This window comes from Suillus fuscotomentosus, assembly GCF_016647785.1.
Source record: "Suillus fuscotomentosus strain FC203 chromosome Unknown F5891scaffold_22, whole genome shotgun sequence".
Lineage (NCBI taxonomy): Eukaryota > Fungi > Basidiomycota > Agaricomycetes > Boletales > Suillaceae > Suillus > Suillus fuscotomentosus.
The window spans coordinates 478,496-492,335 of record NW_024539534.1 but is presented as its reverse complement, the minus strand read 5'-3'; the positions used below and the strand labels follow the sequence as shown (position 1 = coordinate 492,335).

General features: G+C 47.6%; 4 protein-coding genes across 4 annotated transcripts; 3 read left to right on the top strand and 1 right to left on the bottom strand.

The window, feature by feature from the left end:
- Positions 1 to 1,183: 1,183 nt before the first annotated feature.
- F5891DRAFT_1108234 (DAO-domain-containing protein) lies at positions 1,184 to 4,320 on the bottom strand. Its single transcript, XM_041363689.1, has 7 exons — positions 3,775 to 4,320; positions 3,541 to 3,721; positions 3,282 to 3,445; positions 3,055 to 3,233; positions 2,349 to 3,008; positions 1,501 to 2,292; positions 1,184 to 1,413 (listed from the first exon to the last, which is right to left on the bottom strand). The coding sequence occupies exons 1-7, from the start codon at positions 4,115 to 4,117 to the stop codon at positions 1,312 to 1,314; spliced, it is 2,421 nt and encodes an 806-aa protein (XP_041226972.1). The 5' UTR covers positions 4,118 to 4,320; the 3' UTR covers positions 1,184 to 1,311.
- A 434-nt stretch (positions 4,321 to 4,754) lies between these two features.
- Positions 4,755 to 6,033, top strand: F5891DRAFT_979565 (uncharacterized protein; the record flags this gene model as incomplete). Its single annotated transcript, XM_041376900.1, has 9 exons — positions 4,755 to 4,767; positions 4,816 to 4,883; positions 4,932 to 4,944; positions 5,087 to 5,109; positions 5,144 to 5,188; positions 5,354 to 5,400; positions 5,524 to 5,582; positions 5,717 to 5,788; positions 5,915 to 6,033. The coding sequence occupies 9 exons, from the start codon at positions 4,755 to 4,757 to the stop codon at positions 6,031 to 6,033; spliced, it is 459 nt and encodes a 152-aa protein (XP_041226971.1).
- A 2,314-nt stretch (positions 6,034 to 8,347) lies between these two features.
- Positions 8,348 to 8,931, top strand: F5891DRAFT_1277728 (uncharacterized protein; the record flags this gene model as incomplete). Its single annotated transcript, XM_041370279.1, has 3 exons — positions 8,348 to 8,635; positions 8,688 to 8,834; positions 8,884 to 8,931. 3 exons carry the CDS (start codon positions 8,348 to 8,350, stop codon positions 8,929 to 8,931), a joined length of 483 nt encoding a protein of 160 aa, XP_041226970.1.
- Positions 8,932 to 9,743: 812 nt separating this feature from the next.
- Positions 9,744 to 10,973, top strand: F5891DRAFT_1128133 (uncharacterized protein; the record flags this gene model as incomplete). Its single annotated transcript, XM_041364249.1, has 2 exons — positions 9,744 to 10,764; positions 10,870 to 10,973. 2 exons carry the CDS (start codon positions 9,744 to 9,746, stop codon positions 10,971 to 10,973), a joined length of 1,125 nt encoding a protein of 374 aa, XP_041226969.1.
- Positions 10,974 to 13,840: the final 2,867 nt, after the last annotated feature.

The window sequence follows — 13,840 nt, the reverse complement described above, 5'->3', positions numbered from 1 at the left end:
ACTAGCGCAGTGGCCTCCGGATCCTAGTCACTAGTAATGACAAGTGACAAATTCTTCGACAAAGCGGCGCCCCCGCCTGCTCTGATCATATCCCACGGAACACATGTATTCGTACATACCTCGTATGTATCAGCACGGTCTTGGACTCGTGCTTCACACACCTTATAGCCAGAAGGCACAACTAATTGGGCTGCAAATGCGCTCAAGAGTGGCCTTGGTGTGGTGCATATGAATGGTATATTCAAAAAAGCGGAGGGACTCCAGTGGGGATTGTGGGAGATACACTTTCGTTTGCAGGTTTCGTGGTAATTTGTTGACTGTTTGGTGGGGCACTGGTTTCACTTTTGAATGAACAAGAATGCCGGAGATCCATGCCTTCGAGCTGACATGGGGGGAAGGTAGACACGTCTTTTGATGGATGTGAATTTCAAGTGCAACACGGATTTAGGCTCCGTAGGTTATTATTTTCCCGGATTAGCTAAGCAGGTAGCCGGTACAGTGTGTCAGATATTAATATTTTATGTAACGTTGTCCCTCGGATTACCAAAGAAGTTAGAACATAGTAGGCGGCTACGATTCATAGATGTTGTTACAAACGACGTCCACGGTGCCGCTTGAACCTAGCACTCATCGATGATAAAGATGCGAATCCTGTGATGATCATAGCTTCAGAAGAATCAGATCCGAAAGTAGCACAAACTTATCTTATTCCACCGGTCATTAAGATTTTCGCTTGTACTTCAGTATGCCGAGCGACGTCCGAGTCCTATATTTTGTAAACAAGGTCGACGATTTATCCAAATAATAAGCTGATGTGCCTCTAGACGTAAACGACCTTAGGCCTGCTAGCGGTCGAGTGCATTCTGCGTTGCGTGCTGCAAAAAATCCTGCGAGCCGCATGCTTAAGGAAGCTCGAACGTAGAACCAGAGTTCTTCAGCAAGAGACAGGAACTCTGCTTGAGTCTCCATTTCGTGGTCTGATCTCTTCGCGATGGCGCCGACGCAACCAGATATGAGTAGGAAGTTATGACAGATGCAGGTTGTAAGCGAGTAGAAGCACTTGACACTAAGAGTAGCGAAGCCCAACAATCAAGATCCAGAATGACTGCGCTATATATTCAGCGTGTAGGAGAGCTCTGTACATGTAGAGTGTACTTATATGACATGTCAGATCATGATGTTGATTCACCAAAGATGCGAATTGCTTCCGTTCCGTCTATTATGGGTAATACTACAGAAAGCTCTATTTGTACAAAACCTATCGACCTAAGTAAGAACTGTTTGAAACTGTAAAACATAGTAAACTGAACCTCAAACACCCCCACCACTCTTCTCAACGGGTATCCTCCTCCTCTGGACACCCTTCTTGCTCACAGCAGGTGCGATCGAAACGTCTTTCAAATCTCCACAGATCTGCAGAATCAAGGTTTGTGAGCATGAGCACGAGATGGCACGGATTGACACAACGAAGATGAAGTGGAAGATGGAATAAAAACGAACCTCGACAAATTCCTCAAAATCTACATCTCTCCCCTTTCCCTCGGACGAATCAGAAAGCCCCACCTCCCTTAGGACGTATCGGAAGTCCGACTCCCGCACACCCTCGTAAGCATACCCAAGCCCCGCTACAGACTGCACGGCTTCTCGTATCATCGATATAGGCATCCTCAATTGATCCTGCGCCCCCAGACCAAAAGCAGGCTTAGAATCGGGGCCAGAACCAGAATCGCCAGACACGCGCGCATACCGCCCAAACACCTCCCTCAGCACCTCAATCTCCCCCGGCTGAAACAACGCGCGCGGATACGTCGCCGCACCCGTTGAAGACGGGTGTAAAAGCGCAGGACAGAATCCAAACAGTGCACACACACGTCGCTGTACCTCTCCTATGCGTAACCAGCTTTCTCCCGACGAAGCTGTACCCACTTCGATCCGTCCACCCGCACCCATCCCGCGCAGCACCTCCTCTGCCTTCCTCGTTTCTTCCCTCCTCCGTCTTGTATCCCATCCCAGGGTATCGCCCATGACCTGTACAACTTCTGGTAGTGCACCGAGTGCTGCGCGTGCGTCGACAAAACCTAGGCGTGTGCGCCGTAGGAGCACATCGAGTGGTTTTTGTGCGTATTCATGCGTAAGCGCGTATGTGATTTCGGAGTGTGTGAAGGGATACGGGGCGGAGAGAGCGCGGTGTGGGTCTAAAGCAGCCGTCTGGGCCGTTGAGGAGAGGAGCGTCCATGCTTGTGAACCGTATGATGAGGAGAGGTGTTGTGCGACTTCTGGGTGGAGGCCGTACTGCAGTGCATGTCAGTAAGAGTAGTAGTATTGGAAGGCAAAGGGCTGATACTCACGCGTTGAATCAGCCCGATGAACATGTTGCGATCCCACCCTTCGCTTCCAACAAGTCTTAGCTCCTGAGTCTGACACTTCCGAGCTTTTGCCCTCAGCCCGGGACACACTTTAATCGCTTCATCGACTGCCTCTTCCGCCATCGCGCGATAGGTAGTCCACTTCCCACCGGCGATGGTCACCATTCCACCCTCATCAATCTTGACTACATGACTTCTAACCAACCCCTCCGTACTGCCCACCGCGCCAGATGAAATAAGCGGACGCAGTCCCGACCACGCTGAAAGCACATCCCCGCGGCGCACCTTGATGTCCCCACTCAGATACCCACGCACCTCATCCATGACCCACTGGACTTCAGACTCCCGGGGAAGAATGTTATCACCGCTTAGATACGCGTCTTTTTCATCTTGGGGTTTGATATGCGCACGCATATCGTAGGGCTCGTCAGTGGTGCCTGCTACGACGCCGCCTTCCCACGGAAGGAAGAAGACGACGCGGCCGTCGCTTGTTGCAGGATCTAGAAGACCCATGCCTTTAGGGGCGTAGTAAGAAGGAAGGGCAATGTGTACGCCTGAGCTTGCGCGCACGATGGGTTTGTGTGTGGGAGAGGAGAGGGAGAGGAGTGAGTCGCTGTATGGGCCTGTGGCGTTGATGATTATCTGTTGGGCTGTTAGTTATTATCTAGGGTGGAATGGCAGAACGCGCCTTGGCTCTAACGTCGAATTCGCCTCCGGCGATGTAGTCCTTGACGCGTGCACCTGTGATAAGCCCTGTGGTAGGGTCTTTGTGGAGGGAGGTAACCCCGCAGTAGTTGGCAACGGTTGCACCTGCTTTAATAGCTGTGAGGATGAGGGCAAGGTTCATGCGGGAGTCGTTGTGTTGGCCTAAGGGCGGTGAGAATGAAAATGGGGTGGAATAGAAATGGGACGTACCGTCGTAGTAGACCACAGCACCGACGAGTCCATCACTCTTGAGCATGGGAAACTGTTCGAGGGCCTTGCCCTTGGACATGAGGTACGAGGATTCCATGTTTTCCTTGCCAGCAAGGAGGTCATAGAACTTGCACCCGGACCAGTAGTACGGGACCTGCCAGTACCTGATTATCCGTCAGTGAAAATGATCACTGGAGGGGTGAATAGATGGGGAAGTTGGATTTGGGTTGAGAACGAGAGATTGAAGATAATGACGCACTTATAAATGGGAAGCATAATAGGAAGCATATGACTCAAATAAGGGGCAGTCTGTAGAAAGACCCTCCTTTCGCGCAGAGCCTCGCGAACGAGCTTGTACTGCTCGTAGTCAAGTTCGAGTACGGCTTTCTGGAGGTAGCGCACGCCGCCATGGACAAGCTTCGTTGACTTGGAGGACGTACCTTGTGATAAACGTATGTGGTGAGGTTGTATGAAAGGAAGCGAATAGACTTACCGCTAGCGAAATCTTCTCTCTCGACCAAGGCGACTCGTAGACCGCGACTTGCAGCATCAACAGCGACACCGGCACCAGTTGCACCTCCTCCTACGACCAATATATCAAACTGGGCATCGTCGTCTTCTCCCCTCTTTAGATCAGTACTTCGTTTTAAAGCATCGATCATGGTTGCACGGGGAGGAGGAGACCATGATGGTGGTGGGCGTCGAGACTCGTGTGTTGTTTGTGGGTAGGCAGGACCGGAATTGAGGTAGAGGTATCCAGCGCCTGCTGCTGTTGCGGTAGATAGGGTAAGAAGGGTAAGCGTGCGTTGAGTTAGAGCGCGCAGCCGCGGAACCATCGATACTACTAGAAATACAGTTTGAAGATCTAATTAGACAATTGGTGACGATGACTCAACGACTTGGAGTCTACCACGAATGTTCCCGCGCGGGTCAGTATTAAGTAGTACAACTGTTCTTGAAGCACAACTTCAACAAGCCGAGCACTCGTTTCTTTTCCGATGGCCGTAGTACTATCCTCGACTGGTCATCGATGTTATCTTTGGTTTCTGCTCGTTGGTTTTTTTTTTGGACCTTCACATTTTTGGTTTCCCGAGTGCGGGCCGCATCTACCGTTGCCCAGACGTATCAGGTTGTTTTTGGAATTTTCAATTTTAGTGTGAGATACTTTTACGCCGTTTTACCGTCACGTGACGTCCGGATTCGGCCGGATTTCTGGAACCCTTCTGCTTTTGGGCAGGCAAGTCTTTGCATGCCGCTTTGCATTCTTTCTAACCAAACATTAGTTTATTATTCTAGATCTACTATTAAGTCATCTGTCGTTCCAAGGATGCAGGTCAATAATAGTGAAGACAAGAACTTTGAGGACAGATATTATACATGCCATAAAGGCATTTATAACGAGCGAGAGGGTCATAAGGAGTCTGATAGGTAAGAGTCTCAGTCTCTGGAAACAGAACTCTTTATTAATGAAACATGTACCTGATAGGTAAGACTATGTCGTGTCAGCATATGTTTACGATAAGGTATGGTATAGGTACTCATGTCTCAGTCTCTGGAAACAGAACTGAGACGCTCGTCTGTGTGGGCACTAGACTTTATACTGTGAGTGTTTTTCTCGCTATATTAGAATGAAACTTGATACATGTGCAGCTTTGGGCCCGATGTCAGCTCTCCCTTGTGCCTGCCCCTTCTCCCCTTGTGCTCGCACTCTCTATTTGACATCTCATGCCTTGCCATTGGCTCTCTTGGTCTTCTTCAACTCAGACGATTCAGATGACAACAAGCCATTCAACAAATCCTAGCAGGTGAAACCAAGATAAAGACTGTTGTAAGTCTTTCCTGCTGTACTGTACTGCAAACAGGCCTTCGACAGCATGTTTTTTTCAGCTCCCAAGGATGATCATAAAGTGAGATGGACAGCACGAGAGTAGTGTTGAGAGGCATGTCGGACACATTGGATTAGGTGCGAGTGCATCATTTCTCAGACATTTGCTCATCATCGGCCGAACATCATATCAAAAGGTCTCAGATTAATTTTCATTCATTCGTGCTCTACCTGCACATAAAAACAGTCTCTCGTAGAATTAGGCATCTCAGTCTTCCTCCCAGATACTGAGATGTAAGTGCTATTACCTTCGTATAACGTACCAGCTACTAACAAAGACTTAGTACATATTTGTTCTAGGTACTTATAGCACCTGGAGTCTTCCTCCCGGATGCTGAGATTACATATTTGTTCTAGCTCTCATCTCAGCTGTGTGACCCTGTCTAAGAAACCTACAAGTAGAGATAGGTGTTTAAGTGTGTCAGCTCTTGGGCCAGGTGAAATTGATGCATGTATGGTTGTGACAGCCCTGTGACACTGTAACAAATTCTAAACAACTTTGGATTTTAGTTAATGATCAACATATGAGTGTCTGCCTACATGCGTACAGGCTCTATAGTGCTGTATTCACTTCTCACCAAATTTGCGGTGCTTGTCAAGTTGTCCTCTGTCCATACTACTAGTATGCATCTTTCCTGTAGCATCTGCCTCGTGGTGACAATCACTAGTGCTGCTGTGGTCCAGTCCTGAACCATGGTTCGAACCGGACTTTTGGTCCAGTTCTCCTGTGATTTGGTCCACGGTCCAGGTGTCAGCCAGAACCGGACCATAATATGGCTCTCGGTTCTGGCATTGGGCGAACAGTTCAACTTTGGTTCGGACCGGTCCCAAACTGTTCTGAACCGTGAACCGAAAGAAGCTTGTTGAAGTGTGCTTTGACACTTCCTTTGATGATCCACTTTGGCCTCAGGGATTCTCAAGCTTCAAGATTTACTTGTTTCCATCAAATGCAGAGGCCCATTGACAAGGTAAGTCATGATATGCACTGTTCAAACTGACGAATCAGACCACACATCTCATTTTGCAACTCCTCCTGCAAGCCCATTGTCCCACTCTCACGAAACCACTGCCTCCACCCCTAAAATCAATGTGCCAACAAAGACAAAGGCAACCAAAACCACTGAGTTTGAGGTGTTAGGTGAGTAACTTCTTCATCTTCAATTATCTTGCACCCATTTTCTCATGCTTGCTCTCTTGTACCTGTCCTCTTGTGCCTGTTCTCTCGTGCTAACTCTCTCCCACCTGTTCTCTCATGCCATGCCCCATCTTTCATGCCCTCCTACTTCTTGATATTGAGACCATCGACTGCGGCACCACAACAAGTCCTACCTATGTTTTTTTTTGCTCATTGTAAATAAATTTGGTTCGGTTCACATTCAAACTTGAAAATGACCAGACCTGACCATTCTGAACCATTTGCCAAGGTCCAGTTTGAGGTTCGTCGAGTCTGGTAGAACCAGACCTAGGTCCAGTTCTTGGTTCTCGCTCGACCCTCTGTGAACCGGACCGAACCAGACCACAGCAGCACTAACAATCACAACCTGCATTCAGTCTTCCCAAGTTGATAGAGGAAGCCTCGTCCATCCACGCACACACACACTGATCCATAGCACAACCATCCAAGACTCACAGACATTTCACCACCCCCACACACGCACACACACAAACTAGCTTCGAAGTTCTGTCTCTTAGCACTAGCACTGTCCTCCTCATAGATTTGTTTGTTTGTCGTGGATTCACATGCAGCTGGTGGGACTCAACAAGATAATTTGATTTGTTTGGCAAATTGTTCATCAAAAGGAACTCGAAACATAGATTGCATTGGCCGGCAATGAGAAAGAATGCAAAAGCAGCACACAAAGACTTGCCTGCCCAAAAGCAGAGGGGTTCCAGAAATCCGGCTGAATCCGGACGTCACGTGACGGTAAAACGGCGTAAAAGTATCTCACACTAAAATTGAAAATTCCAAAAACAACCTGATACGTCTGGGCAACGGTACGCATCGCGTGACTCATCGGCCCGTCGCAGCTTCAGGCTGACACATCGGGGTGAACGATATTTAAAAGAGGTTTATATGTTGTACAAAATGTGAAAACAATATTTGATATTTAAACTAACATAAAGATGGGTGCACGACTTCAAATTTTGGTGGTGTTTTGTGTGTCATCCAAAATATCAAATATTCACAACCATATTCCCACAGACAATATGTCAACAAATATAATAAATATAATCAGATTTTCCATGTCTGCTTCAATTTAAAGTTTGATTCTTACATAAAACTTTGGAGAAAACTTGAAGTTTTGCCAAAGCTTGACATTTAAATCGAGTTTTAATGTCATGTCATCTGTAAAACTTCAAGTTTTCTCCAAAGTTTTACATGGAAATTGAACTTTAAGTTGAAGCAGACATGAAAAATCTGACTATATTTCTTATGTTTGTTGACGTATTGTCTGTGGGAATATGGTTGTGAATATTTGATATTTTGGATTACACACAAAACACCACCAAAATTTGAAGTCGTGCACCCATCTTTATGTTAGTTTAAATATTAAATATTGTCTTCACATTTTGTACAACATATAAACCTCTTTTAAATATCGTTCACCCCGATGTGTGAATGACTCTCGGCATTGACACGTTCAGTTTAACTACCCTGAAAGGCTTGACAGGCTTGTATAACAACTTACTTCCGAGTCAAGCTTTTGCTGGTTATAGTCGATTTGGTAATTGTCGACTCACGAACGTTGATGCCATTGTAAACCAACATACTCAAATCTTGACGAAGGAAGAGCCAAAGATTTCATGAGCAAAGCTTACAGCTGGTACATCCTAAATATTTTCGATCGTTCCGGGTCGTAGCATTCATTTATGGATCGCGTATTTGTTGCGACTTGCTCACGCACTGGACGAGACAAAATATGCGGTTTACGCTGAAGTAAAAATATTGTTGTCGTGCTATCATGTCATAAATCACCGCGGTCTCATGAGCAGAAACAGAACAAATGTTTTTAGATCATTCTACTTAGCTAGCAATGTCCTGGTCTCATGATTGGTGTGAAAAGGGGCAACGGATGGGCCAGATATTCTTCCGTGTTTGCAGGTCTTGCGGCTGACGTCGGTCCAGTGTGTACGGAAGGAAGAAGCACCACTGGTAGCTTCTTGCAAGGCACACGAAGACATGCCCGATGGGAAACCGAGAAAGGACGAGCAGCCTAAGGTTGCTCAGGAAATGCAAGGACCATCTAAATTGCGTCAAGGTAGTGATCACGGTGAGCAGGGTAGTATCGCTGCTGCTGCTGTCACTGCTAGTAGCAACAGCGAGGAGGGTGAACGAAAGGAGAGTGAGGATGCTAGCAATCATTTTGATTATAGGAGGCTGGTCGAGAACGATACTCAGTGGGAGGGCCAGTGCAACACTCCAATGCTGCGACAGCAGCGTCAGCGTGAGTTCCGAATCATACAAGACGTGCGACGAAATTCTGACCAAAGATTTGTAGTATGATTTATACGCCGCACAGGAAACCTTCTACGGCCTCGGCCTTGTCGACGTTCCAGTGGTGGCGGACGCTGTTGTAGGCCTCACCTGCTCTGGCGTCAAGGTCGTCGGCACTTCCGAAGGCTGTTATGCTCAACAGCAGCCACTTTGCTGCGAGGACAACTCGTACGTAAGTACCGCATCTGCGAACTTAGGATGCAACTAACGTACCTTTCTAGAATGGTCTCGTCAACCTTGGCTGCACCCCCATCGATGTCAATGCTTGAGCAGTGGATTATCATGGCACAGGGTACTGCTCAGTGACAAAATCTGCTATAGCATACTTTTATTAACGTTGTTATACCCTTCTTCCTGCACACTCATCAGTGAAAATACCATCATATCCGCATTTTTTACCTATCGAACCTGTTGCCGTTTCCTTTTATTTGTGATTTGTCCTGGTTCTCCGATACATTCCACAGCAAAACTGGTCAAAGTTAGTCGCATCTTATACACATTCGAGATGTATCGTTCATCAAAAGCTTCCACACACTTTCAGAAAGACGTTGATCACCTTCGTGATTCAGCAGCTGGACAGAGTGTCGGATCCAACTTGGCAAAAGGAAATTCAACTCAGCCACAACCACCCTGGCTGTCAGCCTGAGGACGAAGACAAGGTTGTTATCAGAAAGATCATGATGGAGTCAGATGACTTTGCGATTGTGTATATGACGCCGAAATGTACGAGTGAGGGACCCATCGTTGACGTTGAGATATATGAATCATAGGCCAGTAGAGCTTTCATTTGTGGACCGGTCTAATCAAACGAGTGCAGTTGAAAGCGTGGTTCGGGTCTCTGCCGAGCTAGGCTTGCCATATTGGAGTTATCGCCGGTTCTATTATGTTAGTTTTGTGTCGGTTAGCAGGCTGAAAGTCAACGACCTTCTCGAAATGGTTATGGTCGACTCCACCTGCAAGTTTTCTGACGCAAACTTTACACTAGAGTCAACCACTCGCACCAAAGCAACAACCCGCGTGGAGTAATTAATACTCTGTCTATTCGGTTCCAAGCCACTCGCTCTGTGCATGCACCTGCTTGATGTCTGAACTTTCCTTTGCAGAATTCTCGCAATCATTTTCTCCACCAACCCTCGTACCGACTTTGAATGCGCTTCTCGCCGGCCTATCCCTCCCGTTCGTGCTCACCTCCCCGACGGATTTAGCGCCTTCTCTACTCCTTGCAATCCTAGAGTCTGTCCTCGAGTCCCGCCTCCCTATCCCATCTTCAATACGCGCCTCTCGCTCATCTCTTGCAAAAGTAGAAGCGATGAAGGTTTTTCTCGGCGTACTCGAGTGCGACGTCCTTCCAGCAGACGAGGACATCGGCCTCGCAGACCTTGATCCACGGAGACTAGCAGATGGATGTTGGGAAGAGACAGTTTTCGTCGGTGAGCTGCTTTGCTGGCTTGGGAGGAAACGAGGGATCGTCGAGGAATTGGCCGGTGATGATAGCGAGGGCGAGATAGATCTCACGACTTCGACGCTGTTGCGTCCAGAACCTTCCTATAACATGGAATTGTCGCATATCACAGACATCCCGCGACATCCACGTGTTGCTTCTCCCTCCACGCGGTCGACTGCCACCATGAGCGCGCAGACCGATCTATCCATGCATAACGCTTCACATATGGAGTCTGACACGAGCATGGCAGATTCTGAACTCTCAGATCGTACAGAGACGCAGCCACTCCACGACAGTGGTATATACCACCAGCCACATTGTATTCACGAGCTCGACGACCCATCATATTTCCTCGAGCGCGATGCTTCTTATGCATCCAATATCGATGATTCGATGGAAGGCTTAGATCCTGACTGCTCTACCCAATCGACCTCCTCAGGAGAACAGCCCCCAACTCCTACGCCTCAGCCCATCCGTCTGAAAGGCTGGATTGGCGTTGTCGATTCTGAACTTGAAATGAAAGCTTTTGCAGCGAACAAGTGTAATACGAGCACGCCTGTCAAGCCCAAGAGTCGGTGGCGGAGTTCTGGTCTTTATCCCGTATCAAGTGGGAATTCTACGCCTCGCATGCCCATGACGTCGATGCGCATTCCTGCTAGTGCACCTCCGGCACGGACCCGGGTCGACAACTTCTCTATGGACATGGACCAGGACTTTGGGACATCGCCCTCCCTCTTTGGGGCGACACACATGGGGAGGACAGATTATTGTTCTCCCACAGAACGCACGGTTGCACTTTTAAACGAGCGAGCGAAACTCCTCAGTGAGCTCGCTAATCTGCGTAGGATCAGACAAGCCAGTCGATAACGGGCAAGGGGAAATGCCAAGTTTGTCCAGTATGTGGAGCGTACTCTCGATTTGTTACGATTTCTGGTCAGTTTGATTTAGCTTCTTGGCTTGGCTGTCAGTTGTCTCGTTCCATAATTCAAATTATTATTTAATTACTTTTGTGCAACATTGTTTACTCATGTTGAATTCCAAGGATTACGGCAGATACAAACTCCCGAATGGGAAGTCAGCGGCCTTGAAGATAAGCACGGAGCCGGGAGTAAATGTTCTACTAAGAATTCGGGCTGCACGGTAATGATGTGATGAACGTAAGAGTGATCAGCGCGCAGTGTAAACTGATCGTTCTAATTCATTGTAAGTATAGTAGAAGCGGAAGCTAACTCGAGGCGGTAAAAGAATCGCCTTGATCAAGAAACTGAGCATACTACTGGGTGGGAAGGCTCGATGAGGCACGTTTCAAAATTCAAGGCAAGGCACCCAATTGTAATTACTAGACCCTTTATAGACGAAGGAAGATAGTCGTTCTAGTAACTCGAGAGTCGAGACTAACTTGTACAGCCGCAATTCGCCCGCGATGATCGTGCGCACTGCGCACGGATCCACACATTGCCAATCGGTTCTTTGCTCTGTCTCCAGACTCCAACTAATGATATCGAATATAGCTGGGGATCGTACTGGCGCAATGTGCCTTTGCGGTTATCTCCCTGCAGCTGAAAGCTTAATGCATAGATAGCCCTCAATCGCTCCGAGATCAAGGTTCCCAGCCCTGGCGTACAGATTGACAATGTCAGCGTCAGCGTCAGTATCCCTGAATGTTAAAATCGAGACAAGCCAGTTACGAACGGAGATAGACCGCACGGGGACAGACGGGGACCTGTGGAGTACCAGATCAACCCCGAGGAGCCCGGGCTAATCAATTAAAAGTGGACATCGGAGTCTCAGATATCGAATGATCCAAAGGGGTGCGCACCTGAAGATGCGGGGTGCCAATAACAAATAGTATGCATATCCTGTGACAGCTTCCGGCGCGGAATGATCTGACTTTTTCTGGTTGGTAAATGAAACGAGTTTTGTTGGATATGTGGAGGTGGAGTAGATATCGCCGTTGGTGGCGAGGGCGTGCTGAGCTTGAAAACGCTATGGACAACGATCCATGTGCATGTGCGTGATTATCTGTCCAATGGCACATATATGCACTCGCAGTCCGAGGACAGCCGGGTGCTATTCAAAGTATATCTGTAGATTCGACTACTAAAATACGCACCATACTCATTTTTTTTGGACCACGACAGAGGACATTGGTCCAGTTATCGTGAGTTACCATACAGGAAAGAGAACATGCTTCCATTCATCGGAGACAGCAGGTGCTTGCACTATTTCTAGCCTTGAAAAAGGTCAAATCGCGCTGATACTAGCCATATGTAGCCATTGATATTGCTCTCAAGTTAGCCTGGCCAAGGCTCCGGTCGACGTCGACATACGGAATTCTTCTCAAGAAGCTGGTACTAAGTTTGACCAGAGTCTGTTTTCATCCAGGGATGGATGATCCGACTCTGTCTGTTTCATCTGAATTCAACGGTCTTGGTCGCAACTGTTTCGTTACCGAGCTTCCTGTAGCAGTAGATTGGTTATCTGAAAGCGCAGACTCCGCCATAAGAAATCGGAGAAAGTTATTTAAAGTAGAGCATTGCAACAATCTTCGTATGGAGTCTGCTGACCGTTTTCACATCATGGGGAATGTCTTATCGAAGAATTCAAGAGCACGCTAGCCTAATTGGCTAGATCCTTTTAAATTTGAGTTTCGAAAAGCGGGCACAGTCACATGAACTTTAATATGGACTGATACTGAGAGCTCGCAAGTGAAACGACGTCTCCCTAATGATGCGGACGCACACAAATTACACAGTATGCTAAAACACGGATGCTGGAGCGCTCAACAGACTGCCACTCGCTGTTAGACTACACGGGTGCAATATCATTATATCGTGGCCAATATCTAAATAAAAATTAGAGCTGATTGCAAAATTATGAACAGCGTCTCGGAAATGTCCTAGGTAGGACCCCGTAAGCACATGAGACCAGGATATGAGTTACCCAGAAATACCTCTGACAGTGTGAGGTGTAAATCATCAATCACTCGACAGAAAGCAACAGCAGAGCCAAAGTCGGGGAAGTGAAGTCAAAGGGGTCTCTGAGAAGAAACGATACACTTTGACTGGTCCTGAGCTGTAAATGAAGCGAACCTTGATTCAATTTTCGAACATCAGTTTCCGAATCGAGGAGATTATCAATGTCCTTTCATCTTTCGTAGTTTCAACACCGAATATCAACATTTCCGGGTCCGAATGGTTCATGAAGATGACACGTCACGCGTCATTCTCGAGGGCGCAAGTAGAGATACCCTTGATTGTAGCTGTAATGTAGCTTGTCAGTATGCAGGGTGCCAAGAAGTGCAAGTACAGATACGCACCAGGGCCGCCGTGCTCGTAATTCCCGCTGTAGCGACATCGAGTAAATGGCAGATGCTTGCGACAGAATGTGCGCATCGATCCAAGACAAGTATGCGAACTTTTAAATCTAGGGAGACTCTGTGTGGGTGGCCGCCGTGGTGGTATGCTCCGGGTATGTGAAGCTTAATGTTTACGGGGTCCTAATTCGGACCGCACGTTCAACTTTTGGGTTTGCGCATAATTTTGCAATCAGCTGCAGAGAAATAAACATGTCGACTTAGTGACCGTGCGCGTGACACCACATTTATCGGTAACTCATTGCCAGATAGGAGAGGTATATATTTCCCACGACTCCGGTGCTCACTTGTGGAGTAGTGATTCTATATCGAAAAGACCAGACACACGCTGTCATTTAGACCCGTATGCTGAGGTTAA